The sequence below is a fragment of the Sceloporus occidentalis genome, unplaced genomic scaffold, assembly GCF_023333645.1.
Source record: "Sceloporus occidentalis isolate IW3139 unplaced genomic scaffold, rSceOcc1.0.p SCAF_10, whole genome shotgun sequence".
Classification (NCBI taxonomy): domain Eukaryota; kingdom Metazoa; phylum Chordata; class Lepidosauria; order Squamata; family Phrynosomatidae; genus Sceloporus; species Sceloporus occidentalis.
In genome coordinates, this window is record NW_028316990.1 from 29862464 (window position 1) to 29889732 (window position 27269).

At 43.7% G+C, this 27269-nt stretch overlaps 1 protein-coding gene across 1 annotated transcript in view; it reads left to right on the forward strand.

Annotated features, from left to right (window-relative positions):
* The first annotated feature begins 3106 nt into the window (after positions 1-3106).
* The window catches only part of ABCA3 (ATP binding cassette subfamily A member 3), a 62576-nt gene continuing 38413 nt past the window's right edge, over positions 3107-27269 (forward strand). Inside the window, exons 1-4 of the mRNA XM_089540735.1 lie at positions 3107-3196; positions 22709-22795; positions 24997-25267; positions 26642-26769. Of these exons, the coding sequence (XP_089396861.1) occupies positions 22742-22795; positions 24997-25267; positions 26642-26769 (453 nt within the window). The 5' untranslated portion in view covers positions 3107-3196; positions 22709-22741. The remainder of the gene's footprint in view (positions 3197-22708; positions 22796-24996; positions 25268-26641; positions 26770-27269) is intronic.

Sequence of the window (27269 nt, forward strand, 5' to 3'; positions counted from 1 at the left end):
GATCTTAAGACGGATTTATGGAACAGGCAGAACTTTAAGTTGCTGCTGAAAACTATGATCATACTGACCATGCCAACTAAGGGATTCTTGGGGTGCAGTCCCAAAACTGTAACATTTTCACGTTCTGCCCAAATTAGGGTTACCTAGGTGGATATTTTTATATGCTAATGTATATCTACATTTTATAGATGGTAACATATCCATTGCCCCAGGTAATAGATTTGGGCCCAGGGTCCATGGATTCACCATTAGCAACAACCTTCAAAGCCAACCAGTCTACTATTTATTTATTTCAAGGACCTATATCTCCCACAATGGCATTCAAGGTGGGTTACAATAATTTAAAAAGATAGAAGTAAAAACATTAATTACGAAAGTTAAAAAATAATTAAATATTATTAATGTTAAAACGTAAGTTAAAAACACATAGTTAAAACCAGTAAAAACCATAAAGCATTTACAGCACACAGCACAAGAAAATATAAATTTATCCACTAAATGCACGCCTAAATAAAAAATGTCTTAAGCTGCTGGCGAAAAGGGAACAGGACTATTTAATCCAGATGTTCATTTTATCTGCTGTCCGGTTTCTAATTTAGTATATAAGCATGCAAAATACAGAAAAAATATAGTCTGGACTTGCTTTCCAGTTTCCCAGAAATCTTTACTGGATTCTCCTCTTTACTTTCAGCTTTTGGAGAGAGACAGAAGTGAGAGAGAGGGGAGAACAAGGTGTGTTTGTTGCAAGATACATCTAGGTTGAACAGAAAAGTGGTATGTTTAAAAATTAAAAAAACAACTCTATGCATTGGTTAAAATCCCCATTCCATTGAAATATATGGACATTTGTGCAGGTATATAGAGATTTGTGACATCATGTTGCCACCTTCTGCTCTATGGCTGGCATTGCATCTGGACAACTGTGTGTCACTCAAACTAGCAGAAAATTGAAATGGCTGGCAATGTTGTTGTTGTTCGGTGCTTTCAAGTCCTTTCTGACTTATGGCAACCCTAAGGCGAACCTATCCTAGGGTTTTCTTGGCAAGATTTGTTCAGAGGAGGTTTGCCATTGCCTTTCCCTGAGGCTGAAGATTTGCCCAAGTGGTTTTCATGGCCAAGCGGGGAATTGAACCCTGGTTTCCAGAGTTGTAACCCAACACTCAAACCAGTGCGCCACGCTTGACAATATGGTAGCCCAAACAGGGACTTGGGGAAAAAGGGAGAGGTATGAACATGCTTAATGGAGGAAATGGCTATGCTGAAGTATGCAGGACAACACTTTTAATTTAAACTTTTTTTGTTTTATTAGTAATTTATTTATTTTTATTAGAAATAAAAACCATACAAAAAACAAACACACATACATACATTCATACAACTACAAACAACTACAAGCAGATAAACTCAGTACATACCAAAAAAAGTTTGGTTACACTAAAATACTACGCTAATTTACCTTCTGGGAGAATATCCTGTACTTCTTAATCTTTGGAGTATTTAGTTCCCTAGATATAGTTATGATTGATTCAATCCTTGATTCCACATATTCCTCTTTAATATATACTATCGTTCTCAGAGGCAATTAATAATCTCATCAAAGACTGAACTATACTGCCCAGGAATGCAAAACCTAAACTTTCGTTAAGTACTGCAACTGAATCCTCTTTTTTAATCCACTTTTAATGATGTTTTCTCTTTAAATATAATTTTACCCTCAGCAAATTTCAGGTTGTGTCAGTAGAAGTATAGTGTCTAGATCAAGGGAAGTCATAGTGCCACTCCATTCTGCTTTGGTCAGGCCCCACCTGGAATATTGTGTCCAGTTCTGGGCATCATAATTCAAAAAGGACATTGAGAAACTGGAGCATGTCCAAAGGAGGATGACTAAAATGGTGAAAGGTCTGGAAACCATGAAGCCCTATGAGGAAAGACTTAGGGAGCTGGGGATGTTTAGCCTGGAGAAGAGAAGGTTAAGAGGTGATATGATAGCCCTGTTTAAATATTTTAAGGGGTGTCACATTGAGGATGGAGCAAGCTTGTTTTCTGCTGCTCCAGAGACTAGGACTTGGAGCAATGGATGCAAGCTGCAGGAAAAGAGATTCCACTGAAACATTAGGGGGAACCTCCTGACAGAAAGGGCTGTTCAAGAGTGGGACACACTTTCTCAGAGTCTCCCTCTTTGGAAGTCTTTAAACAGAGGATGCTTTAATGGAGAGTTCCTGCATGGCAGAATGGGGTTGGACTGGATCAGGTCCCTTGGAGTCTCTTCCAACTCTTCTATGATTCTAACATATATGTATACAAACAGAAAGTAAGACTGTCTGGAGTCAGAAAATGTAACCAAATAACAAAAGAAGTGAAGAGACCCAGAAGGTTATTGTTTGGTTTCTCTTGAGTTTGTTACAGTGTTTGGATGGCTGTTTGTATCTGGTGTTAGGTTTGTTTTTAAATGTTCTAGGAGTATATCTCTATCTATCTATCTATCTATCTATCTATCTATCTATCTATCTATCTAAATCTAAATGCATGCTTATTTGCCTTGCTCCAGATAAAAACTAAAAACACTAGTATAAATATCATTTGTAATGCCTCTTAGCCTTGCTCCAAATGGGGAACACTCCCAAAGAGAAGCCAAAACCAGTCCTCTGGGTTTCAATCCCTGCTTCTTGGCCTGGATCCAAAGGGAAGCAACTGCAAAATGACAGAATGACAAAATGTAACTAAATGACTAAATCACAAGCTTGCACCCTCCTCGAAACCGAAATCCCTGCTTCTTTGCTTGCAAAAGGGAGGAAGTTACAAAGGAAAAGCTACAATCATTCTTCTCGATGTAAAGCCTTGCTCCTTTGCCAGGCTGCAGAAGGGAGGGAATATGGCCAAGACCATCCCTCTCCCTGGAAGTAAGTGTGTGCTGCTTTATGGCCCTTCTTGGGACTCCTTCCTTCAGGGCAGAAGGCTGGGATGGAGGACAGGGCCTGGGCAAGGAGGACGCGGAGGGCAGGGGCTCCAGCAGCATCATGATCACCAGCATCATCATCACCATCATCGGAAGAGGCGGGGCCTGAGCCTAAGAGCCGGGAAGGATGGCCCTGGAAGAACAAGAGGAGGAGCAGCAGCAGAAGGAGCAGGAGTAGGAGCTGCAGCCCCAGTCCAGGGGCTCTGCTGGGAGTCAGGGCCAAGGAGGGCTACTGAGCAGGTAAGGAAGGCCTCCTTCCTTCCTTCCTTCCGTCCTTCCTCCCATCTCTTCCATTGTTCTGCCCCCCACCTTGGCCCACCCTTTGCCCTCCTTTATCCCCCCTGGCACTTCTCTCTTTTTCCCATCCTCTGCCCTCTTTCTCACCCCTTTCTTCTGCCCTTCCTCTTATTTCCCCCTCTTTTGCCCTCCTTCCCCCTCCCCCCGGCACCTCTTTCTTCTGCCCTCCTCCTTTAACCCCCCGCTACCCTTCTCCTTTGCCCACCCTCTGCCTTCCTTTATTCCCCCCTGGCACCCCTCTCCTCTGCCCTTTCTTCTTATCCCCCCGGAGCCCCTCTTCTTTGCCCACCCTCTGCCCCCTTTATTGTTCCTGGCACCTCTTTCCTCTGCCCATCTGGCTTCCTCCTTCTCCCCCTGGCACTCCTCTACTCTGCCCATCCTTTGCCCTCCTTTCTTGCCCCCTGGCACCCCTCTCCTCTGGCCTCCTCCTCCTCCTCCCTTGGTGCCCTGGCTGCCAGCCTTCCTCCATCCGCCTCCCTCCCTGGGCAGCCCATCATCCCCTCAGGGTCCAGCCGGCTTCTCCCAGGCCTTGCCCAGCCAGGTGCCAGGGAGGGAAAGAGGGCGAGGAAGGTGCCCCAAAGGCTGGCAGGAGGCGAGAGCACCGCCCTTGCAGGCTCTTCTGGGCCCAAACCAAGGCAGCCCTGCAAGGCCTTGGCCAGCCTGCCAGCCTGGGCCTGGGCATCCAGGTGGCATCCCTGGCTCTCCGCGGAGGCTCAGGATCGGAGGCCTAGGGAGGCTGTTTCTCTGGATGACAGCCCCAGAATCCCCAGCTGGGAATTTGTAGCACTACAAGCTTTGCTACCCTCCGGGGAGGCCATTTGGCTTTTGAAATGGTGGACAGAATACAGCCAGCCTGGCAGAGTGGCTTCAGAGTGTTGGGCTCTGGGGACCAAGGCGCAGTCCCCAGCTGAGCCATAGAAACCCATTGGGTGACCCTGGGCCAGTCACACTCTCTCAGCCTCAGTGGAAGGCAAGGGCAAGCCTCCTCTGGACCAATCCTGCCACAAAACCCCCTTGAGACGTTCCGCTTAAGAGTTGCCACAAGCCAGAAAGAGCTTGAAAGTGTACAACGATGATGATGATGATGATGATGATGATGATGATGATATCCCACTTTTCCCCAAAGCTGGGACATAAGACATCTTACAAATGAAAACAGTACAGTGAAAACAGAATTATACTAGCAAAGTACTCAAACATCAGTCACTAAGCCATATCTGTGACTGTTGTTGGGTGCCGTCAAGTCGTTTCCAACTGATGGCAACTCTGAGGAGTTTTCTGAGGCTGAGAAGGTGTGACTTGCCCAGGGTCTCCCAGCGGATTTCCATGGCCAAGAGTTCTAGTCCAACACTCAGACCACTACACCACACTGTCTCTTGCCATATAGGTGTCTGATGTTAATTTTAACTGGTGAGTGTGGGGTCCAGGTTTATTATTATTATTATTATTTCTTGAAAGCAATACTAGAGAGATTTGACAGCAGGGCCTTGAAGCTCAAGTGTGTGCTGGAGAAGCTTCCCGCAAGACCATCAGGTTTGCAGAGGGGAATTCTAGTTCCCTCTAGTTCATGTTTGGCATGCAGGATGTCTCAGGTCAGTGTAGCCAGCGATGCCCAAGACCTTGGTGAGCTGGTTTTGGTTGATGATACCTGGCAAGATAGACTGGTCTGGTATCAGGAGCTTCCAGTGTTCCTTCCCAGAGCTCAGGGCAAGTTCCTTTGGGGGATTCTGGGAGTTGTTGTCCAAAGGTGAGGAACTTATCAGATCTCAACAGGGACTGGTTTAGCAATCTCTTCTGTGTGACTAGTCCGGATTAAGCTGCGATGACTGCTTTGAATGGTGGCAACCTGGTACAGTGAGTGGCAGCAAAATGATGATGATGATGATGATGATGATGATGATGATGATGATGATGATGATGATTAGTATTATTTTCATTTGCTGTCTTTCTCCTGGAAGAGACCAAAGATGGCTCACAGGTAAAAAAAAAATTCAAACAGCATTACAATAAAACATTTACAATCATCTGAAAACCATATAAAAGCTGCCTCATTCCAGGTTGTACTCTTTGTTCATCTTGCTGAGTATTGTTAGCTGTAGGCAGAGAGATCTTGTCAGTGCCAGATTTAAGCGGAAACTCAAAATCAGACTTTGTGTAATAATGCCATGGGGGCTCCTAGGATTGCAGTGGTTTGGGTCTCTGCAGGTCTTGCTTCCCCCTTCGGTCTTTCTCATTATGTGTTGCTTTGCGCACAAAGAACCATTGACACTCCAGATATAATAGTCCTATCAAGTTCAGCCAGCAGGGCCAATGAGGAAGGCTTATGGCAGCTAAAGTCTAGACCAGCTCAGGGCCAAAGGTTTTCCACTATGGTAATGCCTAATCTTGTTTGAATTTAGGATGCCAGGGGTGGGACCTGGCCATGCTCCATGAAATGTATGCACTCTGTCACACAGGCCTGTTACAGAATGCCAAAATAAAGCTGCCTCAGGTCTCTTTGGAGGTATGCTATTTAAATGATGCATGGGTCCTAAGAGTCCGGAGGTCGCGCCAAAACCACACTCCATTCCTAAGCACTGGAGTGCAGCTTTGGTGCAGCTTCCAGATTCTTAGGATGCATGCATCATTTAAATAGCATACCTCCAAAGAGACCTGAGGCAGCTTTATTTTGGCAGTCTGTAACAGGCCACAGCTTTCTCTGTACATTTGGCATGCTGTAAACCTTTTGGATCCATGAGGGATCTGTTCCAGACCATCCCCCCCATGCATAAGAAAAATCCCAGAACCTCAAATCCCATTGTCCCCAATTGCTGGTGCGACGTGCAGTCGTGTGCACATGCCTCCATTGAAAACAATGGTGCTTGCCGCCCACAGATCGGCAGACAGCAAGCCCACGGATGGCAAGATCCCACTATGTATATTTCTCTTTATGTCTTACTGAAATAAGGGCAAATACAATTGCAAACACAGGGCAGCTCCAGTCTGTTCCTCTATCGCTTCCACAGAGGAAGATGTTGGCATCACTAGGGGGGTGATAGGGGTGCAGAAGGCACTGCGTGGCATTGGGGAATGACACCCGGCGCACTGATGGGAAGGGGCGCCTTCTGTGTCTGGTGGCTCTGTTAGCCAGCTGAGAAATCGAGTTTCTTCCCTTTGCTGCCCTGCCAGCAGGTCTGCCAGACCCACAAAAGCTGTGGGGCAGGAGAAGCAGCCCATCTCCACCTGCGGCCATGAGTGGGAAGGGTGCTTTCTGCATCTGGTGGAGTTGCTTCCCTCTGCGCACCTACAGACAGGCCAAAATAAAGCTGCTTTGGGTCACTTTCAGGTCATCTTAAGAGGCCAGAAGTAGTGCCAAAGCTGCACTCTGGTCATTAAGACTGGAGCATGGCTTTGGCACGGCTTTGACATGGCTTCTGGCCTCTTAGAATGCATGCAGCATTTAAACAGCATACCTCCAAAGTGACCCAAAGCAGCTTTATTTTGACCTCTCTGGATGGGCCCTGAAGTCTCCTGGCCAACAGCTTCGCCAGACTTGGAAAAAAGTATGTTCAAGAGGTGAGGGGGTGTTTAAAAATGATCCACACCGGGTGCCAAATATACTAGGTATGCCACCAGTTCAGTCAGGGCCTCACGCTTGCTGCTGTACCCTTGCGCAGTTCACATTCCTTGCCCTGTGGGTTTCCATGGCACATGTTCATTGTCCCTTTGGCTCCACATCAGTAAGAAATGCCACTGGGATTTTCTGCTTTCTGAACTCCTGTACTGGTTGGTGGTTTTGAATGCTAGGACTCCTTTTTTAAAACACATGGGCGACTCTGAGTGTGTACAAAGCATATTTTCGTCTCACTACTGAGTAACTGGTATGGAATGGCTCAAAGATGACATTCCTAGATAGCCTTGAATCTCCATAATTGTCTTGTTTTGGAACTCACTGGGGTCTTACCAGCCTTTGGGCTTAGTGCAAAGCTAGGAAATGTTACTCGTTTGGCCTGTAATACCTAGAAATCCCCAGCCAATGTGGCTAGGCAGATAAATGGAGCTTGGGGAAATGGATTGGATTGCAACTCCTAGAAACCTGGGATTCTGGGAGCTGTACTCCCCAAAAGTGAGTTTTCAAACTCTCTTTTAAATATGGTTGTGTACTTGAGAGCTGTTGAATTTATAAGCCAGGGACGTAGCCAAGGGGGGGTTCTTGGGGTCCGGACCCCCCCCCTTCCATTAGAAAAATGAATGGTGTGTGCTGCTTCGCCGCCTCACCCAAGCCCCATTATAATGGTGCCACTTAGTCTGGACCCCCCCTTCCTAAAATCCTAGCTACGTCCCTGTAAAAGCATTGAAGGATAAGGGATGTGGATGTAATGTGAAGTCGAAGGCTTTCGTGGCCGGCATTCATGGTTTTTTGGGCTATGTGGCCATGTTCTAGAAGGGTTTATTCCTGATGTTTCGCCAGCATCTGTGCCTGGCATCTACAGAGAATCTTCTCTGAAGATGCCAGCCACAGATGCCGACAAAACGTCAGGAATAAACTCTTCTAGAACATGGTCACATAGTCCGAAAAACCCACAAAAATCAATGTGGATTCATGTTTTCTGCCATTCATACCTGTTCTTTCCCCCTTCTTATGTTTGTATTTGTTTCTCTTTATTTGAGTTTAAGGTGATGCAATGAAACCGCAGAGATTGTGAGAGGCCCTTTGGGGAAGTCCAGCTGCATGGCTGTTTTCTTTTGTAAACCTACTTTTTAAAAGGGGTCAAATTTTTGAGTGCTCCGTTTTTTAAAAATCGTTGACTGCTGTTTCTTATTTACTCTTGTGATAACTTTAATGTGTTTTTATGGTATTATTGTTTTAGTCATGATTATATACTGATTTATTCCAACGCTCTGCCTACTGCAGCATGTGGGGCTTTCCTTCTTGCTTTTTGCAGAAGATAGACTCGCATGCATTGATAACCCTGAAATCCAGAGAATCTTGTCTTTCCAGTCCATGAGCAATCTGCTTGCTCTGGCTCAGTTCCTCTTGATAGCCGGGTTGATTCAATTTAAAATGAATTCAAATTGAGTCCAGCCATGACCGAAAACCAGATTTAAACGCCTTTCGCTAAAGAACTCAATTTTAATTATTTAAACCACAGTTCAAATCGTGCATGGCAATGATTCTGCTTAATTGTTTTTAGTAGAGTACATGATTTTTAATATAACCTTAATACATATCCAGAGATGTAGGTTTCATTGGAAAGGAGGAACACGCTAAGCAATTGTTCTGGATTGTTTTCAGCTTAGTTTTCGGGTCATCAAAAAATGGGATCAATTTTCCTTTCTATCCAGACTCTTTTCTGGTTCAGAGCTGCTCCACTTCCCCAAGATCTTAATTCACTTACCTTTTTGATCATTTGCTTTTAGAGAGAAGTGAGGCCTTGAGAGATAGTGAAAAACAAATGCGCACATTTCCAGAATGGATGGTTTATCTCTCATCTCTAAAACCTGCTGCTAACATATTCATAAAATATAATTAGAAGTGGTAGATTAGTATTCATGATGATATCTCTTAGCCTTCTTTTTTACAAAACTAATTGTTTTAAGAAAATGTTGAAACCTGATTTGCATCTTTTTAGAAAGATCATTGATTTTATCAGTAATGCTTGCCTGAAGGAGTAGCTAAGCTTACCAAGAATGGAAAGTTCAGTGTGTCAAACCTAAAGTCCTGACTTGTCAGTTCAAAGGCACTAGGAATTGTAAACCAAGAGCAAAGCAGTCTTAGGGCAGTGAACTGTTCTTTGCTGCACAAACAGATCCTGGAAAAATGTAACTTTGGGGGCTTTAGATCCCTTATCCCTTGGTCACAAATGTGGTTGGAGGACTCTGGAGCTAAAACATAACTTTTCCAAGGTCTTGGTACAGTCAAGTGTTTATTTTGCTAGTTTTGATGGAATTCTTGGGCAAAGACTGTAAGAGAAAAGGACCCAAAGGAGCAAGATTCAGAAGGCTCTGTTCAATTTGGAGATGGAGGACTGAGAAACGCCCAATTTCAGAAAAATTGTAACTTATGGCAGAGGAAGTTTTCCATGATGCGTGGATGGCATGCCAGTTTTGAGGATCTGTATTGCTTTACAGTTGTATATAAAATGTAACACTTTTATCTGACGAACAAAATTGTAGGTTTACAAATGAAAATCTGTAATTCTGTTGTATTTCTGATCTTCCTATAGCCAGCGTAGTGTAGAGGGGTTTGCGCGTTGCAACTTTCTGGAGACCAGGATTCAGTGCCTTGAGATCTGTATTCTGCCTGTTTTCTTGAACTCTTACACAGTTTCTCTGCATGTGCTGCAGGCCATAGCTTGTTTACTCAGCAGATCCTCCTTAATGCAAGTGGAATTTACCTCCTCATGGTTAGGACTGAAGCGAAGCAGCAGTTACTTTTCTATTCTGTTTTGACATTTCTCATGTTTGTTCAGTAGCTAATGCAGGCTGGAGGAGTCTGGGATGGTCAGAAAAAGCAACTTCCCCAAGGTTTGTCTAACTACATATACACTGTGCTTGCTCCAATAAGGAGGTTAGTTAAGCGTTTAAAGCATATCTGTTGGCCAAGCAGGAAAATATAACAAAATGCAAAATTCACATTCATGTGACCCTTTCTTAGGCCAACCGAAGGGTGCAAAATAGATTATGCAAGCTTTCGAAGCACACAGGCTTCTTCATCAGGTGTAGATATTAAAAATCATTTGGGAGGAGAACGTGATGGCGGAGAAACACAGAGTTACGTCTTTCTTGAGATTTTAAAGATGTTGTTTAATATGGTCCAGCATGGAGGATTGGAGCATGATAGAACTGAGTTGCAACCAATTATGTGAATCAAGGCTCTAGTTAAGATGGCTACAAACATGTCATTCAGAAGCCTTTGTGCACTTAAAAGCAGGCAGGTTGTGAGATGATGCAAGCCACACACCGAAGGTCTCAGGTAGAGGAGGCCGAAGCTCAGAGATCTAGTGCTCTTTCGCAGAGTGAGTTGAGAGTTTCCCCAACTTGCTCAAGAGAGCAAACATTTCGAACCTCGTGGAGAGGTTGCTGAGGAGATGGTCAATATTTTAACAACTCGAGAAGTAGGCTTTTAAGAGGACATGATCCCTCTGAAAGAATAAAAGGAGCTTTTGTCAGGAGTGGGAGGGGAAGGGAAGGGTTGTGTTTAACCAAAGGCAACCTGAGGATGGAGATGACTGTCAAAGGCAGTGGAAGGATAGGGAGGGCCACCTTCTTCTGGGAAACATGACGTTGCAATGGATGTGTGAGTGTCCATCCTTCTCCCTCTGAGCTCTGAAATGTCAAGTGTCTTCAAGAATCCACACCCTTTCAGGTTTGCGCAGCCACACCGTCCTGATTTTGCAATTTCTGATAAAACCCTTTTCATATATGCCACTTGGCCCCAGATTCTTGGCTTGCTTTGATGTTTATCTCTGTAAGAGGGGTGCGCAACTGTACTCAATGCACGTGGGGGCTACGTTTTTGTCCTCCGATTCCTCAGTGGGTTGCATATCTGTATTAGAGATTAGGGGTAGGCAATTGTTCATGGGTTAGGGATCATGGCATGCAGTGGCTTGGTGGTTAAGATGCCAATTCTGATGAACAGAAGATCAGAAGGTTGGCAGTTCGAGGCCCAAGTGCTGCATGATGGGATGAGCTCCTGTCACTAGTCGCAGCTTCGGCCAACCTAGCAGTTTGAAAGCAAGCAAATGCAATTAGATAAGTATCACTTTGGCGGGGAGGTAACAGCGTTTGGTGCAGTCATCCTGGCCACAGGACCACTGGAGCAGTCTTTGGACAATGCTGGCTCTTTGGCTTAGTAATGGAAATGAGCACCACCCCCTACAGCAGTGATGGCGAACCTATGGCACACATGCCAGAGGTGATACTCAGAGCCCTCTCTGTGGGCACATGTGCCATCGTCCCAGCACAGAGTTTGCCAGAGTTTGTTACTAGAAAGCCAGAGGGACATGGCACTTTGCAATAATTAAGTGGGTTTTGGCTTGCAGTTTGGGCACTCGGCCTTGAAAAGGCCTACTTTTCTCTTTACCTTTAGGGATCAGTCTCTGAAAGCTGCTTTCTTGGGGAAGGAAGAGTGACGCCTTCAGAGCACGTTCTGAACTCTCACTGTGTGAAAGGGCACTGAGCCTTCCCAAATGGAGACCTTCGACGTATAGGTTGCATCATTTCAGAACTGCTATTAAATGCATGGAGGCATCCGACTGCCATGTCTGCAGTTCCATCTGCTCTTCAAAAGCTTGCTTCTTGCTCTGAGCCTGAGAGAACTAAACGCTCCATCTTGACTCGGGGAATGAGCTCTGAATGTTTGCAGTAAACAGCAGCACTACAGGCAGAAGGGTCCAAAGCTCACAGAAGAGGAAGCCACACAGGTAGAGCCCTTGTCAGAATGCACAAGATGATTTCTTTGAAGGTTGGGAAATCAAAATAAAATGGAAGCACTGACTTATTTCAAACAACTTAAATCCCACCTTCCCATGCTACCCGCCCTTGCCTTCCTTCAATATATTTCAATATAATCTGTCTGAAATGATGTGCAGTGAGCTCTTGATATCCACCGGGGTTTGGTTCCAGGTGGATACCCAGATCCGTGGATGCTCAAATCCCGTTAAATACAATGGCATAGTGAAATAGTGTTCCTTATATAAAATAGCAAAATCAAAGTTTGCTTTTTTGGGGGGATTTACCGTATTTCTTTTTGGAATATTTTCAAGCTGTGGATGCTTGAATCCATGGACATGCTCATTTTAAGGTATGAACATCCCATACGTCTGTATGTGACATGCAAATACAATAATTTCTGATAGTTCAATTCAAACTTAAAAATAAAAGACCACTGTCAGTAATTTGCATTATACGGATACTAACGTGGATATGGTTGTTCCCTTGAATGGAAAACTTGAATGCTAAAAGATATTCAGGGCTGATTTGATTGAAGCAAACAAAACAAAACTGCCAGAAGAGCCTCAATTTTGTTTCTACCTGTGGATCATGGAACTACTTTTTCATGTTTGATAAAAGTATGACATTAAATCCCAAGAAGGCCATTGTATGCTACAGATGTCAACGGGACTATAGCTCTGTGCCAACAGATTTCTGGCAAAGGCCCTAAGTGTCTGATCCTGGGAATCAGAAGGGCAGCATGGCACTGAGTGTGATGGGTCTACAAGGGACAGGGAGGGTGAATCATAACTATTTCACTACTTATGTTTGGGGGGCATATAACTCCTGGAAGCCCTCTGCTAGCATCTTGGTGTTGTAGCCCAAAAGAGGAATTTCTTCAAGCTCTGCTTTCTTCCATCATCATGGTCCTAAGCTGTTACTCACAATGGGAATGGAAACATCTACTGATGTTTCCCAGTATGAGGAACAGCTTGCATGTATGGTTTGGGGGAGAAGTATTTCCAGTGGGACTCTTCATGAAATGCAGTAGCCTTTTGGATTCATCGATTATTTTGCCCAGGAATGGTTGGCTCTCTGGTGCAAAATCTCAGCCCCCAGCCTTGGCATAGAATCATAGAGTTGGAAGAGACCGCAAGGGCCATCCAGTCCAACTCCCTGCCATGCAGGAAATCCAAATCAAAGCATCCCTGACAGATGGCCATCCAGCCTCTGTTTGAAGACCTCCAAGGAGGGAGACTCCACTACACTTTGAGGAAGTGTGTTCCACTGTCGAACAGTCCTTACTGTCAGGAAGTTCCTCCTAATGTTGAGGTGGAATCTCACTTCCATGCTTCTTTATGACTAAGTCGTGGGGCCACTTCCAGCTCTTTGCAAAGTGGCGGTTGTTGTCTTTGGACTCAGAGCACCTCACCTGCTTCTCTGCCGCTGACACTTTTTAATCCCTTCCTGCTTTGCTCTCAGGAGAGCTGTCTGCCGTCTACCAAATACGGAGGCTTTCCGGGGAGACAATTATCTCTTTCCTGTTCCTTTGAAAGCCAAGTGTGCGGGGGAGTGAAAGATGGAGTTTCCTAAGGACATGTATCATTAGCCCAGGAAGTCATCCCAAATACAGTGTGCATAGTTGTAATTTTTTTTAAAAAAACCCTTTAAATCTGTTTTATTGCAAATTTAATATGGTTTTAGTTCATCTAATGATTTTACTATTTCAAATAGCATAACTTGTTTCCGTGCTTTTTGTAAGCTTCCCTGAAATCTTTGATATACGAGGGGTATTGAGAACCAGGGTAGTGTAGTGGTTTGAGCATTGGACTATAACTCTGGAAAGCAGGTTCGGTTCCCTGCATGGCCATGAAAACTCATGGGGTGGCTTTGGGCATGTCACAGTCTCTCAGCCTCAAAGGATGGCCATGGCAAACCGCCTCTAAGGAAACTAGCCCAAGAAAACCCTGTGATAGAAGCCAAAGAACACCAGTCACATAAATATTTTAATTAATTAATTATGAAATATTGTTTTTTGTGGGTTTTTTGTGCTATGTGGCCATGTTCTAGAAGAGTTTATGGAAATTATCGAAAGACCTGCCGGAAGAGATCCGATAGATCACCACTCGTGACGCCTTTAAAAAGGCTGTCAAGAAGGATCTCTTCCAGCAGGCCTTCCCTGACCGAACTTCCCATTACACTGATATGGATTGCCCCTGATTTGCCCCAAGATATCTCGCTTCAGTTTTGTCTATTTTTAATCCATTGTAACTTGTATTTTATAGTATTGTCATTTTAGTTTTAAGGTAGGGGATTAGGGGATTGTGTATTTTTAGTTATGTATGCATTGCAATTTTGTTGTAACCCACCTAGACGGTCTGTGGGCTACAATAAAAGTCTATTGTTGTTGTTGTTCTAGGAGAGATACCTTACCCTTTTTACAGCAAAGGTCAGTCCAAGGAGTTTGGAGAGATTAAGCTTCAGGGGTCACATATGGCCACAGAGCTGGACTTTGTCCACCTCTTTTATAGACAAAGAACTTGTATATATCTAGCAAACTACTTATTTATTTTTAGTCTTCCTCTGCTGGAGAGCCAGTGTGGCGTAGTGGTTTGAATGTTGGACTGTGATTCTGGAGACCAGGGTTCGAATCTCTGCTCAGGCATAGAAATCTATTGGGCGATTTTGGGCAAAGACTCTCCTCTCTAAGTAAGGCACAGGCAAACTCCCTCTGAACAAATCTTGCCAAGAAAACCCCCTGATACCTGGGGGTCATTGTAAATTGGAAAAGGCTTGAAGGCACACAGCCACAACAGTGACCTCTGCGCACCTGGAGCAGAAGGGTCAGGTATGGTGGCAATCCTATATCCGCAAAGGTGGAGGTTGAATGAAATGGTGCACTAGTTTGAAAAACGGGTGTATTGAAACCAAACTGTGAATGTTACCTTGTGGCTAGAAAGAGATGGAGCCCTCTTTGTAGCGTGCAATAATTTTGATTGCAGAAGTCTCCAAGGCCCTTGAAACGACCAAGCAGACGTGTCCTTAAAAACAAAGAATTCAGTGTTCTTTCTCTTCTTGAGAACTTAAGTACGACCTGTACTAACTGCTTGAAATTCCCAGGACACAAAGTGAGATTTTTCTCTTCAAAATGGCTCGATTTTCAAGGATCTTGTTACAAGAAATGGCTCAACAGTCTCTAATCCACTTAATAGTGCTAGTTCTTCTAAACATGTCCAGAGTTTGCTCTGATTCATTCTGCCTCTTACTTTCAAACAGTTCCTCTTTTCTTTTATCTAAACACGTGCCATTGCATACTTTACAACATGTTGAGACTGTGGCAACAGCATTGTCTTGTTCCAATCTTGGGGTGGACATATCTGTCAGATCCATATTGATCCCACCATTCTTGCTAATCTTCCATTCATTCCATCTTGGTCCTTTATCAGTTGTCTCTCTCTCTCTGTGGAGGGGTGTTTTTAAGGCCTGATAAATTGACAGATATCTCAGAGTTGGAAAGGAAAGTCTCCCATCTTCCCCACACTGGATTACCAGTTTGCATGATTTCCCATTGTATGAACTTGCCATATTTTGCTGGGACCGAAAGGAAGGGCACTTTGAGTTATAGGGATTGGACTGAAAGGCCCATGTCGTCTCTTACGATCTTCTTCATCCATTTTTTGGGAAACCTCTGCATATTAATACAGATCCAAATTTTAAATCCTTTTGAATTCTAACATGAGATATCGTAAGGCAGCCATCACCAAACCAAGAGCCAGCATGGCGTAGTAGTTTGAATCTCGCACTAAATCTTGCCAAGAAAGCTCCATGATAGGTTCACCGTAGGGTTGCCATAAATTGAAAATGATGTCTCCAAACCAATGCCTTCTTCAAATGTTGGATTACATCTCCCATCATTCTGGTCATTGACTAGCTAGGAATGATGGGTTCATTCTGTGGACAAAAGGTTGCCTTAGCCTGGCCTCCCAGCACACACTCAACAAAAACCACCTGTCATATTTGTTATCCCCTCCTATGTGATTCTGTATGGCTTACAGAAAAGATACTCAAACTCTGGTTCTCCAGGGGTTTTGGACATCAGCTCCCAGAAGCCTCAGATGTCTTGGGCAATGGTCTGGGATTTTGGGAAATGAAGTCCAAAATACCTGGAAGGCCAGAGTTTGGGAAGCACTGGCTTGCAGTGAAGACTGTATGGCATTGTGTTGTAAAACTTTAGAAACAATAACCATAATAATCTCTTTTTCCAAACCTGTTGTGCTAAATTGGGCTCGCTGGGCTGATGATCACAAATGTTGATTTACAGTTTCATCCCATTTGTCCCTTCCCCAACCAATCTGTGTCATCTTAAATGTGACAGGATAAGACACCCTCTAAAACATTAATGGAGTTTACTTGCATGGCTGCCTGGTGCAGATCAGAACTACATCTCAGATGATCCGTCCCTTTCGCCTGCCTGCATCAAAGTGGAGAAAATGGCTATATTTCCAGTCTGGAGTTCCTATGGTAACAGTGCATCAAAAGAGCAAGGGAACGTGGCAAATGCTTTAAAAGGGAATCTCTGGGCTGCCTACCAGCTCCCTTTGAACTTGCTCATCCCTTTTATGAGCGAAATGGCCTGCAGCAGACCTGTCGCACTGGGAGAGATAGGCGTGCAGATGAAAATGGTGCACGACTGAGTTTTGTGAGTCATTCCTCGAATGGAACGATATAGCAGGGTATGCGCTTTACAACCGCCTTTGCATTTGTGGCTGTCGCGTCAGCATATTAATGTGAAGGAGAAAGTTGCACCGGCGGGATTGATGCCAAGGAAGGAGGGTTCACCGAAGAAGCTGTTGTAGGAAAACATCACAGTCACGGATGGTTATGAAGGGACCAAGAGAAATGTAGCCTTATTCGGCAGAGAGTGGCAGGTTTTTCTCTCCAATTCTCATAATTCCTTAGCATTGAGCCATGGCAGTTAAAGTGGTGTCAAACTGGATTATTTCTGCAGTGCGGACACAGCCTGTGTCTCATCTTTCCTGTAATGAGCGATGTATATGAATTTCCTCTCCCTCACTTTATCATCACAACAACCCTGTGGGGTAGGTCATTGGCTTAAGGTGAGTTTCATGGCTTGGTAGGGATTTGCATCCCTGAAGTCCCACTCTAGTCACTACTACACCTTCACAACGGATATATCGCGATTGTGAGAGCCCAAATCTGGATGCATCCTTGTGACTGTGGCGTGTTCTTACAACAGCTTCTTAGGCCGATTTCTAAGCCCCAATGCAAAAGTCTGTGATCTGATCAACGGAAAATATAAAAAATAAATAAACCATACATGAAATTTTTGATAGTGTCTCTTTTTAAAAAGGCTCCTTGGGATTATATGGCACAGGGTGGCATATAGGTGTGGGATTATATGACACAGGGTGGCATATAGGTGTTCAAAGCAAGTAAGCAGTCAGAGCTAAAAGTGTTGGAGAGGTGGCTCTTCCGAGGAGATGCTACATATGGAGCTGTGTGCATTTTAATGAAAAGTTCAGCCTGGATTTAAAAAATAAATACATTTCTGGTATTTAATTAAGACTGCAAATATTGCCAAGTGTGGGCAGCGTTAAAGCCAAGAGGAGAATTTCCAGTGCTTAGCAAAGTGCTTCCTGGCCAATCTGGGTAGATCTTTGTCTTCCCCCAGGGTCAGCAAAAATGAATTATGCAACATATGTACACAAATACACACAGACACACATATTCATAATTAATGGATGCAACTGAACTCTGCTTTTCATTGTGGAAAGTCTGGACAGTTGGCATTTGTGGTTTAAGTGCCGATTATGCCCAATCCAAGCTGCTCCTCCAAAGCCACAGGGCCAAAGGGGCCATTCAATTAATTGAGAGAATACGGATCATATGCATTAAGAAATCTAAATAGTAGCTATGGGAACAAGCAGGGAAGAGTGCCTTTAAGCCTCCGATCTAGTGGAAATTCCCCACAACAGGGACTGGAGGAGAAGGGGAAGAAACGTAGCGAGGACATTTTATAGGAAGCACTTGCCTTTGAATGAATGCAGAGGTTCCCCAATTTGAGTGCTTCGGATATTTGGGATTCTGGCTGCCAGAATTTCTGCCTGTTGGCCAAACCGGCTGGGGCGTCTTGGAGCTAAAATCCAAAACACTTGGAGGACTGATGTTTCGGAGCTGCGGAAGCAATGTATCACTTGATTGGGGACATTGGAGTCTGCAAAAATGGTTGAGGGGGTTCATGTTGCCTGCCTATGATTTAAAGTTAAAACAGCATGAAAACTGAGGGTGGGTTATAGGGCTTTGCTGGAGATCAGAGGAAGAACTGGGCAACCTCTGTTCTTGGTGGCTTATGTGAGTGGGCAGTTTCTCTTGTTGGTTTTGTTCCTCTTCTCTCCCATGTGAGTTGCTACCCCAGTGGAGAGAAAAGACCTGCAGGAAAGTGTCTCCAAAGTATCTTTGTTTTGTGAGATCAATCTGTGATGCTACAGTTGGTCCTCCATCTTTGCGGCTTTGATTATTTGCAGATTTGAGCAATACGTTCTCCCTAGGAACCTCCAGGCGCTCTAGTGCAACTCTTCCAGAAATTAACCATGGAGTTGTGCTGGAAAACCTAGAAATTACTAGAGAAAACACTTCTCTAGGCATTTGTAGGTCTTCCATCATAATTCTGTGGTCAGCTTTTGGCAGATGCTGACCATAGAGTTGCACTGAAAGACTTAGAGATCATCAGTAAAAACTCTTCTCTAGGCATTTGTAGGTCCTCCATCATGATTCTGTGGTCAACCTCTGGCAGATGCTGACCATAGAGTTGCACTGGAGGACCTAGAGATCATTAGTGGAAACACTTCTCTATGCATTTGTAGGTCCTCCATCATGATTCTGTGGTCAACCTCTGGCAGATGCTGACCATAGAGTTGCACTGGAGGACCTAGAGATCATTAGTGAAAACACTTCTCTAGGCATTTGTAGGTCTTCCATCACGATTCTGTGGTCAACCTCTGGTAGATGATGACCATAGAGTTGTACTAGTGGACCTAGAGGTTCCTAGATTGTTGTTCTCCCCCCAAAATAAGTGATTTTTCATTTGCAGTTTTCTCATTTTCATGGGATCCTGTGCCCCTAACTCCAGTGAATGTGGAGGGCCCACTATACTTTACTATCCTTTTAATTGATCAGATGGTTTCATCTGACACCGCAAATTCACTCCTCAGGTGAGGTTTGAGGCTAAAGGCAGGACTGTGGTGGTTTTGTCTCTGAAATCCCATCTCTTTGATGCGGGCGTGTTGGTTTTCCGATGAGACGAAGCAACTTGACTGTTCGATCGATAAAAGGAAATGGTCTTTTGTAGTATGCATGAGATGGGTTGAATACTCTGATATTAAGAAGGAATGGGAAAGTTACCGCTGCCTAACTCCTCCCAAACCTGTCGTGATTCTCAGTGTTTCCAGGGTCTTAAAACTTGTTTGCACAAGAAGGTTTGGAATTTATATTTTCTGGGGAAATAAGCACTGCACTCCATCCACCAATTTGTTGCGATGACATGGAGGATTTCTTTTTCCTTCTCCCTATGTGCCTTATATGACATTATGGGATTAACCCCGGTTTATAGAGAGGGAAACAAAGCAGTTGACTTTTACAGAACTGCAAACAATTGCACTGCTTTTAGCTAGAAAGTGAAAAGGTTGAAATGATTCACTTGTAGTGGAAACATATTTGATGCTTGAGAACAAGAGAGGGTGAGTGTGTATTACTGTTTTGTGGATTTTGGATGTTGTTTAACCTCTGGAGCTATAGATAACAAGAGGGCTCACCCTTTCAGAACAAATGCCACAGATACAACAATGTGGTTTTAAAATAGTTAAACATGGACCATTGTGTGTGGTTTGTGCCCTTTGTCAGGAATAATATTGTAATGTAGACAATACTCCTCTTCTGCTGTAGTGCCTGTTATTCTGGCTGTTTACTGTCTGAACACCAACCCAGCTGTGACTTAATGTTCTTTATTAATAAGCAAGGAACAAGATGTCCTAATTTACACCGTCTTCTCTCTCATTTCTGGCATAAATTGTGTTGCCTCATCTAGCTGTCTTGTATAATTCACAGGCTATTTTACTCCAAAGGGAAACCGATACTCTGGCTTGCTTGCTTTACTGATAAGATAGCCTTGTGGCACTCAAACGCTGTGGATGAGGCTGTCAAAGTGACACCATTACTGCAATAAAACTACAATAGTGTAGTATTCTCTAGTCTTGGTGTTGTCTCCAAGGTGTGTTGGACTATGATGTCCGTCTTCGCTGTCCATCTGACAAGGAAGGGAAGGATTATCTTGTGGCTGAACATACCCGGAGAGCACCAAGAGGAAGGTGGCGTCAGGGCTTTAGGTTGAAGAGCTATACAGCATGGCTATCTTTAGGCCCTGACCATGAGGAGATCTGTACAACTTGCCTATCTTCCTTCCATCAGAAACATGCAGGGGTAGCTGTGTTGGCCATTTAACAAATCCAAAGACAAATCCATCAGTGCTACCTTTACTGGCCAACTGAAATGAGCAATATACTCGTTGCAAGCTTTCAAAGCTCCATGGCTTCTTCATCAGGCCAGGGACGTAGCCAAGGGGGGGGGGGTTCTTGGGGTCCGGACCCCCCCTTCCGTTAGATAAAATGGATGGTGCATGCTGCTGCGCCGCCACACCCAAGCCCCATTATAATGGTGGCACTTAGTTTGCCCCCCCCTTCCCAAAATCCTGGCTACGTCCCTGATCAGGCAAGATGTTACAAACCAAACAGGGGAAAAGACAATTGGCAGTCCTTCTTACATTCATGCCAGAGGGAGGAAGGGGGAATGTACAAACAGGTGTGTGTGTGTGAGAGGGAAGAAGAAGAAGAAGAAGAAGATGATGATGATGATGATGATGATGATGATTCCAGTTCCAAAAAGCAAAGGGAGAATAACGGGGGAAAGGTGACAACAAGTCAAAGTGAAATATTGCAATGGAATGTGAAGACGAAGGCTTTCATGGCTGGCATCCATAGTTTTTTGTGGGTTTTGCGGGCTATGTGGCCATGTTCTAGAATAGTTTCTTCCTGATGTTTCGCCAGCATCTGTGGCTGGCATCTTCAGAGATGCCAGCCACAGATCTTCTCTGAAGATGCCAGCCACAGATGCTGGCGAAACGTCAGGAAGAAACTCTTCTAGAACATGGCCACATCGCCCAAAAAACCCACAAAAACTTTGCAATGGAATGTTTTGCTGAACTTCTGCATATATAGAAAGATATAGATATAGAAAGATGCAAAATTTAAATCAGAGCCCATATGGCGTAGGGATTTGAATGTTGGACTATGACTCTGGAGACCAGGGTTCAATTCACAGCTTGGCCATTAAAAAAAACCATGGGGTGACCTTGGGCAGGTCACCCCAAAGGTTTCATGGTCAAGCTGGGAATCACACCCTGGTCTCCAAAGTCATACTCCAACAGCCAAAGGCTCTTGGTTCGACACTGGTCACCTTGTTTTTGGCCCCAGAGGAAATGATTTGCAGGTGGCATTGCAGGATACCCAGCTTTGCTTCAAAGTGCCCAGTTCAAGGGCAGTTTGGGGACCAGAATACTCCAGGAACATCCTGGCATAGTCTGGCCATTGTAGACCTACCCCCGAGTCTGTGTAAATATTGGAGGCCCATATACAGAGTTATAGCTCCAGGCCCCAAAACAGGTTTCTCAACTTAAGGTTGCTTTTGGAAAAGAGAGAAAATGAGATAATGTTTTCATCTAGCATGCCAATTGGATTGTTGCTATGTGTTTTGAAGACGGTTGCTGACCTTTACCTTTGTAGCTGTTGTTTCTTGAGTTACCTTAAGTCTGGTTACGCAAAGATTTGCATTATAAAACAGTCCTGCAGTTCCAAGCAACTTGTACTATGGGCAAAGGAGGGGGGTTTAGTTAAGCCTGGGCTTAAAAATTCATGTTTGTGCAATAGAAAATTATTTAAAAATGAATATTGCTCCATTTTGGTGGTGGAATGAACAGACAATGCACTTGGACTCAAACCTGCCCTGCCCTAAATGTTAATGTATGTATCTGTTTCTGTGTTTCATTAACTGTGCAGCCAAGATCTCTCCAAATATTTTTGGTACCAGTGTTCTTGTCTGTATATAATGTTTCCTAAAGTATGTGTACATGTTCGCAGATATGCATCGTGTATAAATGTATTGAAGTGTTTTGCATGTAGGCAACTACATCTGTGTGTATGTGTATACAAGCAAGTAGATTTTGCATGGGCATGTTGAATTCCTTGTTGCCTTTTCTGCTCAGGAGGAAAATAGAAGGGAGTTTAATTCTTCATTCAAAATTACTACCTTTCACCATGGAGCTTCTGCAGACATGTATAAATCATTTAAATATATTAAGCTGGGACAACTCTGATCATACCCTGCTGGGTAGCCTTGTTGGCAGTGGCAAATGGGTGTTGTAGTGTAGCAATATCTGGAAGGCCACAAATTCCCCATCCCTAATCTGAAATAATTTTACTTTGGGTTGCAATTTTGTGTGTTTTCTGTTGCATTATTGAGCCTAATTCCATGGTTTATTGATCGGGGCAGTCTGATCCTGATGGATTTCCAATGAACCTTTGCTCACCCCATATGAAGTCACTGTACACTAACCTTTTGTGGAGCTGAGTGGCTAGACCAAGGGTGGTTTATCCACAGATGCAGTCATCGACAGCTTGAAAATATTTTTAAAATATATGAATTACAGCAAGCAAACCTTGATTTTGCCATTGGGACACCTTTCTACTATGCCACTGTATTTAATGGAATTTGAGCATCCACAGAGTTTCCAGAGGCTACAAAGGGAGCCCACTCTCACTTGGGGCCTAAGAGAGTTATAGCTGTTTTGTGCCAGGCGCCCAACCCAGTATGTTGTTGTCTTTCCATAAAATGACATCTTGGTAGTGGAATATACAGATATATATATAATATATATATTCAATTAACGGTTGAAATTCTTGTCTTTTGCAGAATCGTGAAAGGTTGTTTCATCCCAAGTGAAGGATGGTGGTGCTACGGCAGTTTGGGTTTCTTCTTTGGAAGAACTATATCTTGCAGGTAAATTGCTTGTTGTGAGCAACTTGATCTGCATCTACACTGCAGAATTAATGAAATTTGACACATTCCATGCTATGGAATTCTGGGATCTGTAGTTGAATGGGCTATTTTGCCTTCTCTGTCGGGTGCCACAACAAAACTACAAATCCCAGATCCTTCCTGTGGGGGGAAAATGAAGGAAATTAATACTGTAAACCATTCTAAAGCAAACCCATTTGTTCCTGAATAACTTGAATAGCTACAAATGAATGCAATGGAGAAGAGCGGATGTGTTTGTTGTTGTTCTGTTTTAAGCATTCATGTCTCTGCCGACAGATTAGACGCGCTTATTGGAGATTTTGGACGTTGACTAATCCATGCCAAGATGAATCTCCTCTAGTCTATCTTTTATTGCATGTGTCAGATGTAAATGGATCTTGGTTTAGAAATCAAAAGGCCACGAAGGGACATGTGTCAGGTCAAAAGGGTGTGACTTAGTACTGCTTTTCAAATGCACTGGTTGCACAATATACCAATGTCATCTGTACTGTGACAGAAACTGGTTTGACACATGAACCTGTGTTTATACTGGGCCATCTAGTTCTAGGTCTGAATCAGTACTGCTTGTACTGGTTGGCAATGTTCTCCAAAGCTTGGAAGAGTTACTGTTTGAATTACAGTTCCCAGAATCCCTCAGCTGGTGTGGCCAGTAGATTACAGCTTTCATAGGCCCTCTTCAGATGATGCACGCCCTGACTTCGCCCCAGAGCGCCATTATGCCACACGCTGCTCCACATGAGACGTGGTGTCATGGCGCTCCTCCGGCGCAGTGTCCATACGACACAGCACCGAAGGAGCATCGCCAAGTCACAGCAACGTGGCTATGTTGCCCTTTCCAGGGCGCAAAAAGGAGCCGCTTTTTTGCAGCTCCTTTCCACGCCCTGGAAAGGCCGGATCGGGGCCACGGCATTCGGTTGCCACAGCCCCAATCCAGCGCAAAAAGGGGCGGTTTGTAGAGCCCCATAGTTCCTGCGCATGGATCTTGTGGCTGGGATACCTGAAAGCTGCAATCCAAAACATGTGGAAATTCTGCACCCCTGATCTTTGAAATGTTACTTTTTAAAACTATAATCTTCAGATTCCTTCAGCTAGTACAGTCAGCCCTCTGTATCTGTGGGTTTTTTTTATCCACAGATTCAAGCATCCACGGTTTGAAAATATTTTAAAAATATATAAAATCCAAAAAGCAAAGCTTGATTTTGCCATTTTATGAAAGGGGCACCATCTTACTATGCCGTTTTATTTAATGGGACTTGCAGATTTTGGTATCCACACAGGGTCCTGGAACCAAACCCTAGTGGATACCCAGGGCCCACTGTATAGCATAATGCGCTGATAGAGGAATTAATACTGGGTGCAGAAGACCAAAAAATGGTATTTCCATGCTTCAGTTCTCCAGGATTTTAGGTAGAGTTCCCCTGCCATCTCCCAATCCTTGGTGTCTATGAGATTTTTAAAAAATCAAGATGCCCAAGATTGAAATAGGAAAGTATATATGTATGTGAGTGGTTTTTTAAGCCTGTCTAATAACAAACATTCTCTGTAGAGGCTACAAAAGCCTTAAAAAACACAATAAGGTAAAATGCAATGGAATTATTTGAAAGTTCAGGAAATAGTTAAGTGTTAAATTTTGAATTAAAAATTATATTAATTTTTAAAATTAGAAATAAAAATAGCCCTAAAGTCAATGTCTAGTAGAAAATAAATGTTTTGGAGTTTGGGAATGGTTGCTTTGTGCCTAGAGACAACAAGGTCAGAGTGTAAATGGTAGGCGAGTCTCTTGATGCCTTTATGATCTGATCACATCATCTTGCTCCTTTTTACAGCCTTCTCTCATGAGAAAAGAAAGCCGAAACAGAGCCAGCGAGTAGCATCTCTCTATCTGCCTCTCACAATGCCGGCAAAACACTTCTCTTCCCAAGGGAGATGGTCATAAAAGCATGCCTTTTGTTGTGCTGGAAAAATCCATTTGGCAGAAGGCACGCTTTTACGACCATCTCTCTTGGGAAAGAGAATGGAAGTGCATCAACAGCATGCAGAGAGGCACATAGAAAGTCACTACTCCCCAGCTCTGTTCCATCTTTCCTTTCTCATGCCGTAAGGCTAGTAGTGAAGTCATCTTGAGTGAATCCTAATGTCTGTGTCCTTGGTTTGTTCTGCAGAAGCGACAGATTTTGGTCACCGTCATCGAGATCTGCCTGCCTCTCTTGTTTGCTGCGATCCTCATTGCCCTTCGCCACCGCGTGCATTCAGTCAGCTACCCCAATGCAACCGTTTACCAAATGAAGACATTGGATACCTTGCCTGATTTCTTCCATCACTGGCATCCCAGGCCCTGGGAGCTGGCCTACGTCCCTTCTAACAACACAGCTGTGGAGAGCATCGCAGAAGCAGTGGAGGAGGCCCTGCGGATCGCACGGGTTGATATCAAAGGTCAGCAACTCGGCGGAGTTGTTTGTGTGCAAATATTTCCTTCGGTTTGCAGAGGCAATCTCCAGCAGCCGCATGACCCTCTGTTCTAGCAGAGCACAAACTGGGTGGATCCCAAATGGCACACGAAAGCAACCTTATATCTTGTGACTGACATACATGATGCAAGCCAGGTGTTTATGAAATTTGCTGCCACAATATTTGGTAATAGCCGCAAGCACGGCTGGTTTTAAAAGGGGATTCAATCATTGAATGGAGGATTGGTCAAAACTCAGAAAATTAGTGTTTTTGGAGTGCAGGTATCAGAATTCCCAGCTTGTGTGGATTCTAGGACTTGTACTCCAAAAAGTAAGTTTTACATACTCTAGGATATACCTGTCTATGCCTATTAGCTCTGGTAGGTATCTGTAACCTTAATCTTCAGAGGCAATCTGTTTTAGCATGCTAGTACCTAGTATCCTTTATGCCCCGAACCATCTGACTGACCACTTTTGGAGACAAAATGTTCGACTAGGCATCCTCTTTTTAGGCCTTTATCCAATGAGGGTCGTATTCATACATTCTCTATCAGCTGTAAAATATATGAAGTCCCACATTTTGAAACATGACTTTCAGTTAGATTGTACCTCTGTTGGCCTATCAAAATGTGCTCCTTGGTATGCCAAACTCCCTTTCCAAACAAGTTACCCACAATATCTAAATAATATAACTAACTTCAAACAGAGATATGCCTTCACAGCCCTACGTTGTCAGTCAATGACCACAGCTGTAGTGGAAGGACCTTATGAAAGGACCATCTGGGAAGAAAGAGTTTGCCCATGTGGCTCCAACTCAGTGGAAAATCTAAGTCATTACTTATTGGAGTGCCCAATTTATAAAGATATAGGAAATGCTTTATACAAAGACTTAGGGTTGGTATCAAACAACTCTGACTCATATCTGATCACTCTTTTACTACATTTCTGGAAAGGTAGCTTGTTTTGCCTTTAAAGCATCAATTACAAGGAGGAAGCTCTTCAAAGACGATGGTTGGGTTACAGGATAGTTTTGAACCCCAGTTATTCTTGAATATCCTCAGCTTTGCAAACCAGTGTTAAATAGCTTTAGTGTATCTGGCCCCTTATGCCGATGTAGATTCATCTGAGCCCTCATATTGTTGTAGTTGTTTTTTAAAAGACAATTTTAACTCTGTAATGCAATGTATTATTTTACAATGTATTGGATGTTTATATTTTATGTTTTATATGGATTACCTTTTAATGGTGTACGCTATACAAAATAAACTTATTTACTTACTTACATTCTCTATCTGGATAAGAGACTGTTTGGATCTGAACGAAAGACCTCTGATGCTCCTGTTTCTCAATTTCCTTGCAGCTCGAGGTTTCCTATCTGAGAAAGATTTTGAAGATTATATCAGAGTTGATAACCATTCAGGCAATGTGTTGGCTGGAATTGTTTTTGAGAACTGCGTTGCTCACAGCCAGGAACCTTTGCCGCTCCAGGTAAGCGTCCTCCAATTGTTCCCTCCAACCTTTCAAGCTGATGCATGGCAATCTTTAAACTGTGGATCGAGATGTATGGGTGCATGTGTACATATGCACCTGGAAGAGCCATCTTGCCCAATTTGTCCTGACAGTTGATTGCAACCAGGCATGCACAGGTTAGTTTTTTTTCTGCACAGTGATTTATGACCTCTATTCAGGTGCATATGCATCCATGTGTAGGAATGGTGTTTCTCATCTATCCATGCATGCATGTGCATACACTTAGTAGCAATAGTTTTTGTCTGAAACTTGCAAGAACAACTGCAAAGACAGAGCAGCAGCTGGTGAGGAGGCATGACTTTTTCCTCTGTGGTATTATTTTAGGTTATACTTGTCCCTCCCCATTTGCTGAGGCACAGGACCCCTGTGAATGTGGAAAAACCTCAAATAACAAAAACACTATGTTTTTACCTGAGAGAACACCTCTCTAGGAATCTCTAGGTCCTCTGGTGTAACTT